The 19,347-nt window shown below is 34.5% G+C and overlaps 1 protein-coding gene and 1 long non-coding RNA gene across 2 annotated transcripts; one reads left to right on the top strand and one right to left on the bottom strand.

Moving 5' to 3' along the window:
* Window positions 1-3,586: 3,586 nt before the first annotated feature.
* LOC140872674 (uncharacterized) lies at window positions 3,587-6,100 on the top strand. Its single transcript, XR_012147880.1, has 3 exons — window positions 3,587-3,909; window positions 4,909-5,044; window positions 5,964-6,100. It is a non-coding gene; the product is annotated as an uncharacterized lncRNA (long non-coding RNA).
* Window positions 6,101-10,689: 4,589 nt separating this feature from the next.
* LOC140872470 (adenine/guanine permease AZG1) lies at window positions 10,690-12,803 on the bottom strand. Its single transcript, XM_073275317.1, has one exon. The coding sequence runs from the start codon at window positions 12,750-12,752 to the stop codon at window positions 11,019-11,021; it is 1,734 nt and encodes a 577-aa protein (XP_073131418.1). The 5' UTR covers window positions 12,753-12,803; the 3' UTR covers window positions 10,690-11,018.
* Between the last annotated feature and the right edge of the window lie 6,544 nt (window positions 12,804-19,347).

Below are 19,347 nucleotides of genomic sequence, written 5' to 3'. Positions count from 1 at the left end.
TTCGAAAACCGGTTCAACCGGTTTTCTGGCCGGTTCTTGGGACCGGTTCTTGGCCGGTTCGATCGGTTTTGACCGGTTCTTGACTGGTTCTGAGCAGTTGAACCGTTAAAACGATTTTTAAGGGTATTCCGGACCGAACCATTGACCTGTTCCCGGTCGAACCGGTCAAACCGGCCGGTCCGGTTCGGTTTTTAAAACACTGATTTGAACCTATTCTCAATTTGCAGATCTAGCTAGCTATATGGTTGTATATAAAACTAATAAGGGTAACCGCAATCCTGAACTAAAAAACCCAACTTCATCGTGGGACCTACTATAACACATCATTCATATCACAAAATAAAATTTTTATAATTTTTTTCCACAATCGTAAACCCAACAACTAACTTTTTTGGAGTCTCACTAATCAATTCTATACATATTATATAATTCTTATTTATTAAATAATTTAAATTTAATTTTTATAATAAAGTAAAATTAATTTTAATTAAATAATGCTAAATACGAAAAAAAATTAATAAATTAAATTTTAATTTTTTATGTAATTAATTAATCTTTGATTAATTATATTTTAGTATTTTAGATTGATTATGTAAATTAATGTAAAATGATGATTAATTAAATAATGCTAACATTTCATTTAATAATATATATATATATATATATATATATATGTAACCCATGGATTCTGTGATTAAAGGAACCACAAATCAAATTAAAAATAAAAAAAATTTCTAAACAATTAATGCTGACGCGAGCTTCAGCTGCCTATATTAAACCTACAGGCTGCAACGCAGCAGCCTGCAGGTTCAGCTTCTTCCCTACTAAAAAAGTTGGGAAGCAGCTGGGGTTGCGGATACCCTAATTAGGCTGATGAATATATAAACAAATTGCAAAAATATTTAATGAGAAAACATTTACATTAATTTCATTGACATATATAATGACTGTATTATTTTATGTTACATATGTAGTACTTCTCCCCTCATGATGTGGTCAAATATCAATCATTGGATCATCAACATATATGTCAATTTCCATAAAAATATAGGAGTTCCACGTGATCTAATGGTATTGAAATAGGGAGAGAAACACTCTTGGTGTAGCATAGACTAACCCATAATGACTCCTCCATCTCATTTTGTTGATTTTATTTGGATTTGCAAACGTTGATCAATTTTAAATCCTAGCTTGGATTTAGTATTATGACATACCGTCGAATATATCGACTTTGATTGATGGACGGATTTTAAGCATTGATTGCTATGTGTTTATGAGAAAGGAGATGATTGAGCTACAGATTTAATCATAATTTAAAGTATGTGTTTATGTCATCCTTAATTAATCATATGCCTTTTTTTGTGGCAATGCTAATGCTTGTAAACCCTAAAATTGATAGAGGTGTTGATTATGAATAGTCATTTTCTCGTGTGATGAGATTAATTTTATAATTGTCTCGAAAAACTTACGTCAAAGTGATATTTGAATATCTAAAAAGAACCGTTGAAATCGCTTTGTGTACTAAACATGGAGTTTTGAAACTTGTTGGGTATAGTGCCGTTGATGGGTCGACTAATAAAAATGAGAAGCAATTTTGTATCTTTCTATCCACGGATGGGTCGATGCTACCCTCAAGGTAGCACCCCCAAGTTGATCTAGACGGCTCAGATCAGTTTTTGGGTACTACCCTGGGGGTAGCACGTACTGAACCATGTTGTGCTCCCATCTCTCGAATATTTGTAGATTCATTATTTCACATATTTCATTATCAAATATCTAATTAATCAAATATTTATTGGTTTCACTGTCACTTTACTTTTATTCATTTATTTTCATTTAAATAAAATTATTATATTTTTTAAGTTTATCTTTAATTAAATTAATTTAACTTATAATTTTTTAATAAACGTTTTTCATTTAATATTGAATTTATGTATATATTTTGATATTAACTGCTAATTGGTAATGGCTAGTTCATAACGACGAGTACAATTAATTTAATATTAAATTTTCATTTAAAACAAATGATACAATAGTAACACGAAGGTTTGTCAAATTAGAAACTAAAATAAATCAGATGAAAAAACTAAAATGCATGACATGAAAAAATAAATTACAAACCACATTAAATAAATAAAATAAAGAAATCCACAACACATTCGAAGTTTTCTTGATCTGCTCACATATCGATCGTGATATGGTTCTGAAGTTATCCGTCTGTCATGCATAGCTCGTGTGTCCATTATGAGGATTTGATATACTTGAATGAGTTGTTCCACTTTCTTATTTTTGTTATATTCCTCCAATTGTGATAATGACTGTTGCACAGTCTAATTCGCTTCTTCAATTTGAGTTGTTTTTTTTTTCTCTGTCTTTCCTCTTTGCTGGCTTCTGTCCCAATAAGATGAGATCGGGCATCATGTACTATCATCCATATCAATAGTTGTACGTGTTTGGATATGGCGAGTCTGTATGTGCTCTTGATGATTCGAAGGTTCTTGCATTCTTTGAAGCCGAACAACCTGATGATTGTGGAACATACATTGAACTACTTTTGACAATTTTTTTTTACATATGCTCATATTAGAAAACAGATTTGTAAGTGTCTTGTATTCTCTATGTGTCTGCATCATCAAATCCTCGTCACTCCATCCGTTCAGTCGGTCAGTATACTATTTATTGTAGATTCTAATGTATCTAGTCACGTTCTTTTTCACTAACAACAACGCTTTTTATTTATTTCTTTTTAGCTTCATTCTTTCGATTGGTATTATAGCATGCTATAATCGGTTTCCAAAAAGGCTTATCTGGCCTTCTTGACATTAGCCACTATCAGGTCTTATCTTATAATTGTCTAGGCATTAACAAGGAGCAGATCATCTACTACTATTTATGTTGTTCTCTTGCCTTGATCTCCATCGGACTAGCTCGTAGCCCCTCTCGGTTGCCTTAAATTATGCTTGTGTTGAGAATGAAGGAAATTCTAATATTGAGACCGAAGAAGGTGTTTATGTCCTTTTATCATTGTCATTTGCATCAACACTAACCATTCTCGAATCATTTGATAGAATCAATGATGACTGAAACTGATATATTCCATGAGCCGAGACTTGCATTAAATATTGGCTAATTTGTCAATATTTCGGGGGGACATGTATAAAACGGAGCTCAAGAGACGTTACCCATAACATTCGGGTAATTTGACAAATTGACAATAGGGTGATGGGTGTAGAAAATGTTGAAATTTGATGGATATCTTGTGGGACATGTATATTGAGATTGTTGTTGACAAAATCCAGAATTTTCACTCGTATTTTCGTCTACATTTGGATAATCAACAAATCCCTAAAAAGTTCATTGAATTTTTTTTCCATTTTGATAAAATTTTGGTATAGAGTGTTTTTTGAAATATAAAGATTGGTGTAGGTAAATTATTGAAATGAATGAAAATTTATCAATCTTAAAATTTTGGATTCAAATCTATATATATGTCTTACTATTTAATTAAGCCTCAGCCTACAATAATAACTGTTCGTACGTTGTTGGTACGTTGGTGTGTCCAGTTTTCTTTCTTTTTGTTTGGTATGGCCAATTTCCCTCGCAAAAACTGCTCCTATTTTCCTTCAAAAAATTAACTCAAAAATCTTTCTCGGCAATTCTGTGCTGAACGTGGGCAAGAAAATGAGACTTCTAACCACAAACTGCTGCTCTCCACCTCTTCAATACAAATTCATTATGCGTCTTTCGTTATCTGCACTCCCACGATTCTACTGCTTCAAACCAGTTCATGGTCCTCGGTCTCTCATTCAAAGTTGCAAATTACATGGCTTTGTTACTCGGAAATCTCAGCATCAATAACAACTCCGTGTAGTTACAGACGTCGTCTTTGCATTTCTAGCAAATTAAATGGTGAGACCTTTTATTTCGATTGTGATGCTCTCCGAAATTACACTCTTAGCATGTTTATTTCATTGAATTTCTATGTATTTCTATCGGTTCTGTTGTTATTTTCTGCAAACAACATGTTTGACAAAATAACAAACTCAAATGTTCAAACATTTTGGTATTTAGTCACAGTAAATTTTACTGAATCTGACCTTTGTGTTAAATGTGAACTATGAGTAAGTTGAGTGAGTTGCTTGAATCAATCGAATTTATATGTGCTAGCAATTATTTATAGTAAATCGGTTGTGTTGTTATTTTCTGCAAACAACATGTTTAACAAAATAACAAACTCAAATGTTCAAACATTTTGGTATTTAGTCACAGTAAATTTTACTCAATTTGACCTTTGTGTTAAATGTGAACTATGAGTAAGTTAAGTGAGTTGCTTGGATCAATCGAATTTATATGTGCTAACAATTATTTATAGTAAATTTACTTAATCTAACGACCAGGTCATGATCATAGCTTTTAGTTTCTCGGTGTCTGCATCATTAGCTTCCAAGAAAATTACAAAACCATGCAAATCACAAGCAGCCAACAGATTGATTTTAAATTTGAAATTTACGTATAATATTATATGTAAATTTTAAATTACATGTCTGATTCTTCAGTGGTATTTGCCTTTCCAAAATGGAATATTACAAATGTTTGATCTGCTTCTGAAGATGCATCCCGATCTGGTGATGTGCCTCAGTGCATCAAATTAGTAATATGTTCTGATTGTTTACTTCGACATGATTAAATTAGTAATATCTCTTTCTATTCTATTAAGTATGTACGTTGATATGACATTAACGAAAACTGTATGGCACATTCAAAATCGTACCAATTGCTGTCATTTTTTTTTTCAGCACAAACAAAATAGGAAAAAAAAACCACCACAACTCGAACGTGATTCAGAACGTGGGTAGAGAATAGACGCTAACTGCTAACCCATTTTACTTTGTGTCTTATTTGCTTCAGAATTGTTGTGACTCATGGGTTTCTGCATTTCTTATTCTTGCGTTGCTTGCTTTGGAATATCTCATTCAATTTCGATCATTCAATGCCTCAAATTTGTTAAGCGTCAGGAAGCTAACTCTGAAATTACGTTCTCTTGGTGAGCCTCTTTTTTATTTCCTATACCATTCGACATGATTTTTACTTGGATTGTGTTATCGGTTGTGTTATTGTTGAGTTTCATCTGTTTTGTTTATCAAGAATATTTGTGTCTCCTTCAACTTTATGTTGAATGTGGGTGATAGAATCACAGATACCTTTCAACCAGTTTTACATCATCACCTTATTTTTTAAGAATCGTGAAGCATTTTTCTATTTGTTTTGCAACTGAATTTTGGGTATTTCATTCAATTTCACCAATTCAAAGCTTCAAAAATTTTCAGCATTGGAAGCTAACTCATAGAAATTTGCTAATTACATGCCTCCATTACTCTGAAATCACTTGATCTGGAGAGTCATGTTTTTATTTCAGTGAGATACCCCATAGTAATTTTCAGAATTCTATATAGTATTCCTTTATTTGCTTCAGAACTTCTTATTCAATTATTTCAGATGTGTATTTCTTCACTTCTTGGACTTGATGTGTTTTTCCTCTCAAGAATTTGTTTGCAACACGTATAATATTTGGAGGAATGTGGCTTTCGGTTGATGCTGTAAAGTATGATTTTCATTGCTTTGCCATTTTTTTCTCATTTCAAATATTTTAATATTAATTCTTCAAGTTTTCAGATGGAATATATCACTTCTACAAGTTTTCTTAATTAGTTTTCTTAATTTAAAGACTTTGAAATCAAAATGCTAAGGGAAGTTATTCGTTTTTCACAAAATTGTGGAACATAATGATTTTATATATCTTTGGAATATTTTTTGATTGAAATAAAAAACTCGAAATCAGGTGAATTTCAATGTGATATCCGAAAGCAATTTGATAAATTTTATATATCAACTTATTTACTTATGTCATACATCATGTAGCTTTAAATTATTTGTAAACATGCTAATCGAGGTTTTTTATGTAGTTACATGTACCACAAAGTTCAAGCAGAAATCCGCGGAGTGCTTAAAGAAGTTTGAGGTCGAGTGTCGAGCTATCATTGAATTTTCTTTTAATTTCCATTTTGACACTTTTTTAATGGTACATATATGTGTGTGCATATATTGTATGGATGAATACAAATTTCTAAACTTATATTATGAAAAATAGTTTTTACAACTCCAGTTGTGGGAGAATTAAACCGATTTTCTTGAGCAAAACACGTGCTACATTTAGGAATACGGAGGGATTTCCATGATTTCCAATGCTTTTGTTGGTTGTTTCAAATTTTATCAAAGAGGTCAATACTTTTTTGGTTGTGAATTTATATATGAAACTGAAGCATATATATACAAGTTCTTTTTTCAAATATAATAATAAAATTTTAAAAAAAAACCCTTTATACACGTAATGCGTGTGCGTCAGTAGGGGTCGCTGCTCTAAATGGTTCCGAAAGTTTCTCTGGACAATTTTATGTTATTAACCATTATGTCAACTAAGTTCATAGCACACTTATTATTACACATGATATACATAATATTTTTGTGAAAACATCACACAGACCATTCGCACACGCATCGCGTGTGCTTCGGTCACTAGTATATATAAAGCAAGACAAGTTTACATAAAAAACTTGGTACTTTCCCGCTTAAAATTCTTACTTAAAATAGAATATTCTTTAATAACTTAAATTAAAATAAAAAGTTTTATATCTTTGAAAATTATTTATTAATAAATGATCATTACTTCTATGTGCTAAGTTAAAACAAAAGGTTTTATATCTTTGAAAATTATTTATTAATAAATGATCATTTGTTTGAAAACAGACTCGCCACAATTAATTATAAAATTATTTTAAATCTGTTTTCAATATAATTTAGTTTAAATAATTTGAAATTTTGAAAGTAAAAAACTTATTTATCTTTGTATACAAAATTAATTATTAAATCAGATGTATTACTTAAATGAAATTTTTTTACGAAATTTACCACACAGCTTTGGGATTTAAAAGTCCTTCATTAATTAAAACTCACAATTAGATAATATCGAGAAATAAATTATACTAAAAGCCTTTGAATAATTAAAAAAAACTGATAATAGGAGATCTGCTAAATGTCTAATTATTTTTTGACTCTTTGTTTTTTTGCACGAGAATCCATCAAAAAAAATTCCTATTAAACGCTCTCTATTTTTTGACTCTTCGTTTTGTTATTGAATTGAAGGTACGATTCTTTATAATCGTGTTTGCTTTTCATGCATCCAAGATTCTTATCATTTGGTATCAAAGTTTAAGGTTCTCTTGATCAAGTAAGTCGTATCTTTCTATCTGTTTTTCTTATCTATTTTTCGTTCTTTTTATCCGTTCTTCGTGTTCTTCGTTCTTCGTTTTTCGTTCGTCGTTCTTCGTTCTGTCAATCTTGTTGCCCAAGTTTTCTGTCTTGTGCTACAAGTTTTTCAAAAAAAAAAAATTCAAAAATTCTAAAAAAAAATATTACGAAAATTAGTCAGAAAAAGCAAAAAAAAAAAAGTCAAAAACTTCAAAAAAAAAGAAAAAAAGGTTTTTTTTTTCTTGTAGGTAACAAAAAATATTTGAGGAAAAATCTTTTTGAAAAAGGGAATTCTGATATGAATCTAGAAGTTTATCGAAGATTCATATTATTTCAAGATTTTTCTTATAATTTTCCATCGAGTTTAAAAGGAATTGAGATCAATTACAATCAAGTTGGGGAGCAAGGGAGCCAAGTTGAAATGCATGGAGCTCAAGGTGGTGGACTGAAATTTATTGAAAACTCTAAAGAGATCAAAATATACCGTTCAAAATGTATTTTAGGATGTTATAAAGCTACAGTTCAAATTTCAACCCGATTCGCCGGCTAGAACTTGAGATATGAATTTTTCAAGAATTATGCAAAATTTGGAACAGCTTCATCGCCCAAGCTCCAGTGCCAAGCGCCTAGGCGCTAGTTTGGGATTTACATAGAGTACGACGTGTAGTGTGTGTTTTCGGATTTTTGAGTATTTTTTATATTTTGTGCTATTTTTGAGTATTATAAGTGTACTAGAAAACTTTTAGATGATATCTTTTGATATCTTTGCACTATTTTGCGCTATCTTTTATTATTTTTTAGTTGTATTATAAATACAATATAAACATTCATTATTGAATAGATTATTGAAGATATTTAATTATTGATTTTTATCAATCCTTAAAAAATCTCTCTAGAAGGTTTTCAAAGTTTTTTTTTTTGTTTTTATCAAATCAAACTTATCAAAGTTTCATAAACTTTGTGGCTTTTTTCAATTGATTATTTTCGTGGATTGTCAGAAACAAGTTCTCTGAAGGTTCCGTTGTGATTAATTGTTTATCCATGTGATTATCTGTTGCTAGTTTCGTTGTAAGCTAGAGGTGGATATCCGAAACTTACTCGTTCAAAAGATCGGGACAAAATTATTGAATTTTTTTGTTATTGAATTGAGGGTATGATTCTTTATAATCGTGTTTGCTTTTCATGCATCCAAGATTTGCATCAAGTTGTATTCTGCCGGTTTAGCATGTTGGTTTATTTTCCGCAGTATCTTTGATTATTGTTTTTGCATGTTTCTTAAGACTTTGCTTAGTAGATGATCCGGGTAGGGTCAATACATCATCCAATTAACTTAAATAGTTAAACATATTCACAAATATTGTGGAAACTTAAATAACTACCAATCCGACAGAACACAACCGGAGAAAAACTTGAAACCAAAATAACAAATAATTATACAACTCAATCGAATCAATATAATTAACTAAATAAAACTTAATCTAAAATTTTTGGTAACCTCTGCTCCAAGCCTTGGTCACCAACTATGCACAAGTCCAATTCTTGTGCAACCTGCAACTGTCCCTCGAATGGGGTGTTCATGAAAAAAAACACAGAAGTCAGCGACATTCGCTTAGTACATAAATACTAGTATACAAACTGACATGATGCTTGCAAATGGTTGGGTAGCTTGTCAACTCTCAAGTCCTGTTCCTGTTGGGTTGGCCCCCTCCGCCATACAAAATAGGTGGGTTGAGTTGATAATTTTTCAAATCACCTAAAAGGTGGGCCGTCTCGCTCCGCTTAATGATGGGTTGCGGGTTGGTCCGTCAAAACCCCTCACATTACACGTACGCCCGTCGAATTGGCCTATTCCACCATTTAAAATAGGTGGGTTGAGTTGGTGTTTTACCAACCCGCCTTAAAGGTAGGCCGGCCAACCACGCTCCGCCAAGTGGTGGGTTGCGACGGATTTTTGGGCTGGTCCGCCCCGTCTGCTCGTTTTGACACCTTTACCAATGAGTGTGTAGATGGTAATCTAGGGTCAAATCCGCTGGATAAACTCTCACACTCGTGAAGACCACTGTAGCGCCAGCCCGTTATAAAACATGCGGTATGTATGATCTTTGAAAGATAGAAAGAAATGTATTTCTAAAGAAAAATAATTCAAAATGAAATTTATTTTTTTGAAGTTGAAATGATAGAATCATTGTTTGAAATTGAAATGATAGGAGACTAGTAATGATGAGAAGAGATTTTTTTTTAGTAAAAGATAATTCACTAAATTTATGTTTATTTTGAATGGGTATTTTAGGAAAACCCAACCAAAAATTATACCATGACACCATTTTTTAAGTATATGGTGCTCATGCATTATTAATACTAATAGATTTTCCAACACTGAAAATCAAATTTTTTAAAGAGTGGGTTTATTGTGAATTGTGATATTAGCTCATGCATCTATATTAGTGAGAAATATCTATATGATTCATATAAATAGCGAAAAATAATATTTTTAACATAAACAATAATATTTTTTATGAGTTGTGTTGAATCGTAGACATAAAATATCTTTTTATTGCATTGATAATCATGTATGACATACCGATCATAACCGATCGGACCTGTGGAGAACTGGGAAATCGGTTCAACCAATTGAATCGGTTATTTGAATTTTTTATTTTTATTTTTTGTAAAGTTATTTTTTTAAATATTTATAACTTTATATTTAATATTTTATTATACATATACACGATGATTTGTAATTTGTATTTTGTTAAAAAAATTATTTTAGTAGTATTATGTTTTTTCAACCAATTAATTTATTATTTAAATTTTTTTAACTATAATTGTAATTTTGAATATATTTATATAGATATTTAGTTTTCAAACCATGGTAAATTTTTTTTTCTATTTATATAAATCTTTTAATTTTTTAAATTTTAAAATATATTATTGATTATATTATATTATATAAACGCTTTTTGGTTCGACCGTGCGATTACAACAATCGACCGATTGCAATGCTTTTTTAAAATAGATCGATTCGATCACTAATCCGACTATTTTTTATATATATATATATATATATATATATATATATATATAATACATATTTGGATCACTCTTTCGGAACAACGGGTTCTTCCCACCAATCAACTCCAAATAATTACGTACACGGTACAACAACCAAACACATCATATGTCGATTTCAACTCATAAAAAAATCATGTTAAGCTATAGATAATGAATTTTATATACCATTGCAACTAAAATTTTTAAATGACGTACACAACAACCAAACACATATGTCGATTTCAATTCTTGTGAGACGATCTCATGGTCAAACCCACATATCATTACAATGAAAGTTTTTATTTTTTGCATAAAAAATAATGCAATATCATGTATTACCAAATTAAGATATTCATCTCATAAAATTTATCCGTAAAACCGTTTTACAAGAGTTTTTGTGAGTTCGCTAATACTCTAAAAATAAATCGTTGTTGCTCAACAACACCTCTTATATAAAAATCCTACCAAACAATGGATTAAATAAAAAATCACACACAAACCTATCTAATCTCATGTACCAAACATTGCGTAAAAATAAATCGTTGTTGCTCAACAACAACTCTTATATAAATAGGAACCAAATGTGTACTTCAGAAACTACAATATAGATTCTAAATTTGAACTTGAACGCCATTGAACAAAAACATAATTTTAAAAAAAAACTATACACCTTCCTTAACCTCACCGTTCCAAACATTATTATTATTATTATTATTATTATTATTATTATTATTTCTCCCAAGAATCCCATATTTTGTCAATAATTCAGCACTCCAATCCCAAAAATTGAGAACAATGAAAGTCCCAATCCCACCAATCAAACCATAGGCAATTGAATAAGTCAAAGGCATCAAAAGCAAAGTCACGAACGCCGGAATCGCCTGCCGCATGTCATCCCACTCCACCTCCACAACCGCCCTCATCATCAGCACGCCCACCAGAATCAGCGGCGGCCCCACCGCCCATGCCGGGATTGACGCCAGCAGCGGCGTGAAGAAGAAGGACAGCATGAAATACCCGGCCACTGTCAACGCCGTCAGCCCCGTCCTCCCTCCTTCCCTTATCCCCGTCGACGACTCGATGAACGCCGTTACCGGAGATGTACCTAGCAAAGAACCCAACACGATCGCCGACGCGTCGGACATGAACGCGAAATATTGCCCCTCGAAATTGCCCGCAGAGTCTGTAAATCCCGCGAAACGCGCCATTGAGTAAAGAGTTCCCGTGGTGTCTAGTATGTCTACGTATAAAAATGTCACCAGGGCTTCCCAGAAATGGCCGGTTCCGATGCTTTTGAAGCTCAAAGCTCCGGCGGTGCTCTCGATTTTGTGAATATCGACTACCTTCCTGAAATAATCATAGGCAGAATCGCCGGCGGGCGTATTAGGAAAGGCGGTAACCTTTGTGTTTCTGAACCAAGAAACGGCGGTAACGAAGATAATCCCGTAAATCATAGCCCCCTTAATGTTCTTTACCAAGCAATAAGCAATAATCACGAACCCAACAACGGCGAGCCAGAATGTGGGGCTCTCCATTCGGCCACCCAAACAGAGTATATCGCCGGACAACGTACCGCCAGGGATCAACGAAACAGTCCCGTTGGCAAATTTCATCACCGGCGCCAAGGTTGCGCGGGATGAACTCGGGCAAGCCGCCAGGGTGACCAATGTGGAGGAGCTGTAACCTACTAAACCAATGCCTTGATTGCCTTGCAATCCGATGAAAGCCAAAAACAATCCGATTCCCGCGGAGGAAGAAATCCTTACAGGCTTTGGTACCAATTTTGCGAGCTTAGCGCGGAATCCAAGGGCAGAGATTAGTAAAAACAATAGTCCCTCGACGAAAACCGCTGCTAATGCGGTTTGATAGGAGAGAGTGCCGGAGCCATGGAAACCCACAACGGTGTAGGCGAAATATGCGTTGGTCCCCATCCCAGGTGCTAAAGCTAACGGCAGATTAGCGAACACTCCCATGATTACGCAGCCTATGAGGGAGGAAGCAACGGTGGCCACGATCAAATCTTTCCTCGTCTTTTCCAAACAAGCCGAATAGCCGGGATTGACGGGATCGAATTTGCAGGTGACGTCTGGTTGAATGAGGCTGAGATTGGGGTTGTTCACACAGTCGGAAAGGGAGACGGAGGGATCGGAGCAGGAAGGGATGCAGTCGGAGACAGAGCACGTTCCGCCCGAGTCAGATAATATGGAGGCGTTGACGGCTAGGATGTAGGCCATAGTGAGAAAAGTGGCGGTTCCAGCCCGGAGCTCGGTGGTGAAGGTGGTGTTGCGTTCATTGAGCTTGAAGCGTCTTCCAATTCGGGTTTTTGAGATGTAGGAGTTGACACCGGACACCAGAGACCGTGTGGTGGTTGGTGCCGGGCCTGACTCCACGTCCATTGTGGCGGAGGATCTTATTAGGGATCTGGACTAGCTTGAAAATGTTGGAGGAGGAGGACCTCTTTTTATATTGTTTTACATATTCTTTCAATTTATAATTATTTAATTTTTATTATTTGGCAGTCAAATCTTGTAGGGAATTAAAATCATTATATTTAGTGTTGAAAATAATCCTCTTTCACACAGGATTCCCGACCACCTGACCCGACCCATCCAACACGAAGTGATATTATTAAGATTAACGTTATATGTATACGAAAAGTTACACTTGAATTAATATATATCTTTAGAAAAATGCTATATGTACACGGAGGATTACACGTTGAGTTACACATTATATTTTAAATTACATAAATATCCTTGATGTATTTTTGAAAGAGTTTTTCCAAATAAAATGGATGGATAATTTGATGATTTTAAGTGTAATTTGTGACACAACGTGTAATCCTTAGTAAGTACATGTAGCATCACCCAATGTAATTTACATTAAATTATTTATAGACACCATTATTAATTATACTAAAAAATTGAAACTAGTCAAATGGTTATTTTAAAAATAAAAATTTGGGGTAATAGAAGCACTAAATGTGAAATTCAAGATAATTTGGTTGACTTTGAGATTCCGTAGTCAAAGGAATCTTCATGAAAATTGGTTATTTAATTATTATTTGAGTTTGAAGTTTCAACTTACAGCTGTGACGTCGACGCCGAACCCAATTGTCCACACGATATTATTATTAATTAATTAATTTTTTTTTTTTTTTAGAAAAAGACAATATTTTATTAAGAGAAAAGAACAATCAGCTTTTACAAAACCAGATAACCAACGAGGAAGATAGTCATTTCAAACAAAAGAACTTTGCAAATTAATCACATGTTGAGCGATAGAATGAACAACTTGATTTGTTGAGCGAGGAAAAAACTGGACCACATTGTAAGAATTGTCCACACGATTTCAATCTATAATTCACACGAAAATTAAACTTAACATTTTTAAATAAAAATAGATATTTTGTTAGAATCTCTACATAGATAATTTATCTCATATATCTGTAATGAAATTAATAATTTTTACCTAAAAAAATATAATTTTTTTTATAGATTGAGTGAGTTAAAAATACTTTTTACAAATTGATTTTTGACACGATCTCATATAAAATTTTATTGCTAAATAATCTTATGTCTACAAGTCACAACTTATGAGTTATTATTAAAAACTATAAATTTAAAAGGGCAAATTATTTTAAACTCCCCATTACCAAACTTGTCTTTATCTTAACTCCCTACCCACCTCTTTCTTTGTTTTCACTTCCTAGTGGTCCCCATTTTTGAATTAATAATTAATTAAAACTAATCTTTTGTATGTGGCTTTGTTATACCTATCGAATCAGTCCCGGCCATGCAAGACTATCAGTTACGCAAAGTTTCCAGCCGATATACTCCGCATTAGGGTCCAACATGCTTCCGTAAGATGAATTAAATTTAAATATCTCTTTGACCATAATGTCTCGGGTCATACCTGCCGAGTTTTAAGAAGTGCTCCTCACACTCCAACCACGTAGTCGCAACAGATAGTTTCTGCACAAGCTCCTTCAACGACACCCATCACAGCTTTAATTTATTTTTTTACCTTAAGACGTATGATATATAAATATAATTATAAAATATGAGCATGAAAGAACGAGAGATTTAAAAAATTTATTCAGACATAATATTATTACATAAAACAACTCCTTTGAAGAGGAGAAGACAACTTGTGTGGGGCCTCGGGTTGCTAATCAAATCTTGAGGCAATTAATCACTAAACATGATTAACTAACGAAGGATCAAAGATAAATAGAACAACTAATTTTTTTTTAAAAGGGGGTTGCACTCGGGCGGTCAAAAACCGCCGCCCGAGCGCCCCTCCCTAACCCAACTCTCGGGTTGGGGATTTTTGGGCTGCGCCCGGGCTACCAAAAAGTGCAGCTCGGGCACTGATCTGGGCAGCCTGCTGCTCTGTTTTTCAACAGCACTTTTTGTTCCTTCCAACTCATTTCAATCCATGTTTTACAAGTCTAGAACATGTATAAATACAAAGAACAAGATCTAATCATGTCTACAAGCATTAGCTACATCAACTAAGTAATTTGAGTGACATCCAAAGAGCTAGTTATAAACAAAACTCAACTAGTGTTCTTCAAACTACTATAAGCATAATATTCTAGCATGCTTGAAAAGATCTCATATACTTCAATTCAGATACAAAACGAGTTTCCACATCTACAACTCTCTCACGAGCTACCCACATCAACTCTGGCCAGCTCCTGCCCCACCTGTTGCCATGCACACATACAAAACAAGACAACAGCCGGATAATTCCGGTGAGAATATAATTCCCAGTATAAAAGACATATACATATCAAATTCATATTAATTCAACTCTAAATACTTCAAATCAAAGCTTCGAATCAATACATCAAATCATACTTCAAATCAATAGATTTTTATAGCGCGCTAACGAAGAATCGATTCATAGTAAATCATTGCCATCAAGATTCGTATACGATCTTGACATGGATATCCATCTATCGTAGTCGCCTGACTCGAAAATAAGGTCCATCTGACCTTGGCAAAAGAATCAATTCAATTTTCTTCATATCATACATAACTCAATAAAGATCCACTACCTAAGATGGATCGACAACATCAAATTCTAAATCAAGAATAAAGAGCAACAAGTATGTGGTTTATCGGGACAACTTAAGAAGCTTCATCCTTGAGTTTAAAACCCCTGACTCTCGATGTCGTCTTATACCTTTCAGTCGTTCAGTCATGGATGAGATGCTCCAAATGTGGACAATCAACACAACAAATCCTCAATCAAAATTCTGTTCACACTCTTCTCAATCTTTAAAGCTAACAAGTCACAACCCTTGTTCTTTCATCATTCGGTTTTGAAGTTGTATTCTTAACTTGAAGCCCCCTGTTTTCAAACTGAAAACACATCATATATATCCAAGAATATCAGCAAGAACTCAAACAATATCCAGCTTAATCAATCTAGACTCAAACACTTGCCAATTCTTGACTCGACGACATAACGGTTAACATTCGGCAACCGTAACTCATTTCTATCAACTCTATGATTCAAATAAACTTCATGTATACCTCAAACCAGCAAGAATATAGTAGTCCGTAACCAAATCAAGTAATTAAGGGAAATAATCGCAATTAGGAACCTTGAGTTCGGACTCTCCGAAAGGAAGATCAGAGGCTCCGAACGTGATCGGACGATCCGAAGCCAGGATCGGACGCTCCGAACGTGTTCGGACGCTCCGTCGGCAGGTTCGGACGGCCCGATCGGAGTCCAATATTACTTCATTGCTTACGTCAGCAAGATGGCGTCATTGGTGACGCATTGATGGGACTTCGGACGCCTCAAAGTCGAGTTCGGATGGCCCGAATGTGTTCGGAGGCTCCGAAGCTAGTTCGGACGGCCCGAACTCCGTCTATAAATAGGGGTGTCGAGCCTCACTTTTGAGTGCACCAATCACTTCTCTTCTCTTGATTCCTAAGTCTTCTAGCTTAGATCTAGGGAATTCTAGGCGTCCCATTGGAAATCCAAAAGTGGCGTAGCGATCCAGGCGTCGTAGCGGGGCTGTGGCCTAGATTTGAGGCAAGCGACAGCAACGGACTGACGACGGACGCAGGTATAGCTTTTGCTTCCTTAAAATATTTAGGAGTATGGAATAGCTTAGTTAAGACTTTTAGAGCACTATAATGATATTAGTATCATTTGGCAGTGTAGTGCGGATTATAGGCGTGGACCTAGAGCTGGTAGAGCTTGCCTAGTATTTGAGGTACGAAAGTACTGTTCGAGATATCTTGACTGAGTACGCATGTATTATGTGACTGCATGATTTATATGACATGATTATATGCTGCATACATTTGCATATTGAGCTATCTCTTTTGATATGTCTGTTAGTAGGGTTTTACCCTATCCTGTTAGTAGATGGACTTCCATCAATTTGGGTCCGGAGTATCCACTGGTTTTCGGTATGTGAGTCACCTCCTGAAGCGACGGAACAACGTGCTACATACCAGGGCCCGGTCTGTCTTCGTTATCTGATTCTTGACCTCTAGTCAGTAGGCGGTACACTTGCATTCATGTATATTCATACTCTCGTGCTGAGCGTTTTATGCTCACGTCTCGTACTTTGTAAATCTGAACACCCTATTCCATGGGGCAGATTTGCGATTGGATGAGGCGGGTGGATCCAAGAGGAGCTAAGTAGTGGATGGCCAGCTGGAGCTTCGCTTAGGGTTTTATTTTATTGTATTGGGTTGATACAGTATTCGATTTGGTTGTATAACTATTTGGGTATTTGCAGATTCCTTTCCTTGGGATTGTATAATATTTATGGCTTCCGCAGTTTAATTCTGGTTTACTGTTTAATTAAATTAATTGCATGCCTAAGTTTCTGATTAGTAGGTGATATCGATAAGGGTCACTACATTTATGGTATCAGAGCTGTGAGGCCTCGATTCTAAACATCTAATCTCGGAATTAAACAACAATAGGGCATTCAAGATCCAAGATTAAAAGTAATAATTTTTTTTTTTAAACAGTGCTTGCTCGATCGGTAGAACTTTACCGATCGAGCGGGCCATCTTAACCAAGTCTCTGCCGAGACTTACAAAAGCTCGCCGCTCGATCGGTCAAAACTTACCGATCGAGCGGAAGAAAAAATCCAAACTTCCTGCCTCAAAACAGGGGTGCTCGCTCGATCGGTAAGAGTCTGCCGATCGAGCGAGACACCTGCCCAGAAAATCTTTTGGTTTTTCTTTCTTTACAATCCCAAATCAATTCAATCAATCCATCAATTCAACAACATGCATAAATTGAAAGCTTGGAACTAAACTCGAAATCATCATACATACTATATACGATATTCCATACATCCAAATTATATTCGTGCTTTCAAAACATAAACTAGATTGACATGCATTTCCAATCCTTACTCGAAGTCTCACTTCTATTCTTCATTTCGTTCTATCCCTGTCGTCTCTGACTCGATCCTGCCCCACCTGTTGCCATGCACACATATAAAAATAAGACAACAGCCGGATAATCCGATAAGAATACAATTCCCAGTAAAAGAGACAATCATGCAGTATCAATCAAACATATCAATCATGATACGCAACAAATCCATCTTATATATCAACTTCAGATATAAATCACGTCAAGACATGTATGAATTTCCAAATATCTATCACCTCAAGATCAATTCAAGTAATTAATCCAAGTACTGAATTAAAATGATATGCATGTCTTTAAAACTTCTGGATTATCAGACTCAGATAATCAAATGGAATTCTTCTTTCTTTCTTCCTTCGGTTTGGGATCCCGAGGTTAAAATATCCAACAATCACACCGAACTCCCCTCTCGAGGTGGACGAGGCATATTTTAATCCTCTTGACTCCAGAGCATTATAGAGAGTTTATTTGACAAGGTATAAAATCTCCAACCAGGTCACTCAACTACAATCTCTAGATCGTCTAATCAAATTGAAATGAATCAAGGGTCAATATGAATGCATATGTCATCTCATGCATTCTAATATCATTTCAATCATCAGTTCATATAAGCATTCAATCATGCTTTCATTCATCAATTCAAATAATCATTCAAACATGATTTCGTCAATATAAATGCATATATAATCTCATGCATTCAAATAAACATTCAAATATGATTTCAAATAAGCATTCAATCATGCAAGTATGTGATTTCTTCGGAACACTCGAATAAAGTCTAATTCGAGTTAATCGTTCCATTCAATTCTAAGTCGTCTTTTACCTTATTCTCTTCGAAGGTACTGAAATCTAAAAATAAATAATAAGGATAATAATCAATATCCAAACAAATTCATTCGAAACTCAATCAACTTCTTCAATCGATAAATAAAAAAATCGATACTGTACCGACTTCAATCTTCCAAACTGTCCAAAGCTGCTACCTCGCAACTCTGCTGACTTCACTTCAATCTATCAGAAGAAGTCAATAAGGATCGATATTGACATCAAAAGCTCTCTCAAACTCGATACGATCAAAATATTGGACGATATCCAAAACTCAAACTGACGGCATAACGGCTATAAACTGATCAAACCGAAAACGCAGACAGCAAGATATCAATCCAATAAACTCATAATCATCTCAATATCATCAAAACAATTCAAATTCTTCAAATCTAAAATCTCCATTTTCGAAATAATCTTTCAAAAAATCAAAACAATTTCGAACGACGCTCTATTTCAAAACCGACAGAGAATAAACGATCAGAACTCTGTCAAGATCAACATACTCCAAACTCAATCGATTCTAACAACATCCAAAAATAGAAGTCTAGTTGATCGAAGAAAAACTTACTATAGAACGAAGCTCTCGCAGTCGTGATCGCTAATTTGCCTTCAGAAATAAATTCCAACGGACGGATCGACAAAAACGGAGAATTCCAAAGCTTGAAACTCACTTTTCTCTCAACAATGGAGGAAGAAGGCGAGATGGGGGAGGAGAGAATGGAGGAGACCAAGTCAAAACCC

This window comes from Henckelia pumila, unplaced genomic scaffold (genome assembly GCF_033568475.1).
Source record: "Henckelia pumila isolate YLH828 unplaced genomic scaffold, ASM3356847v2 CTG_466, whole genome shotgun sequence".
In the NCBI taxonomy this organism is placed as follows: Eukaryota; Viridiplantae; Streptophyta; class Magnoliopsida; order Lamiales; family Gesneriaceae; genus Henckelia; species Henckelia pumila.
This window is presented reverse-complemented; position numbering and strand designations above follow the sequence as displayed.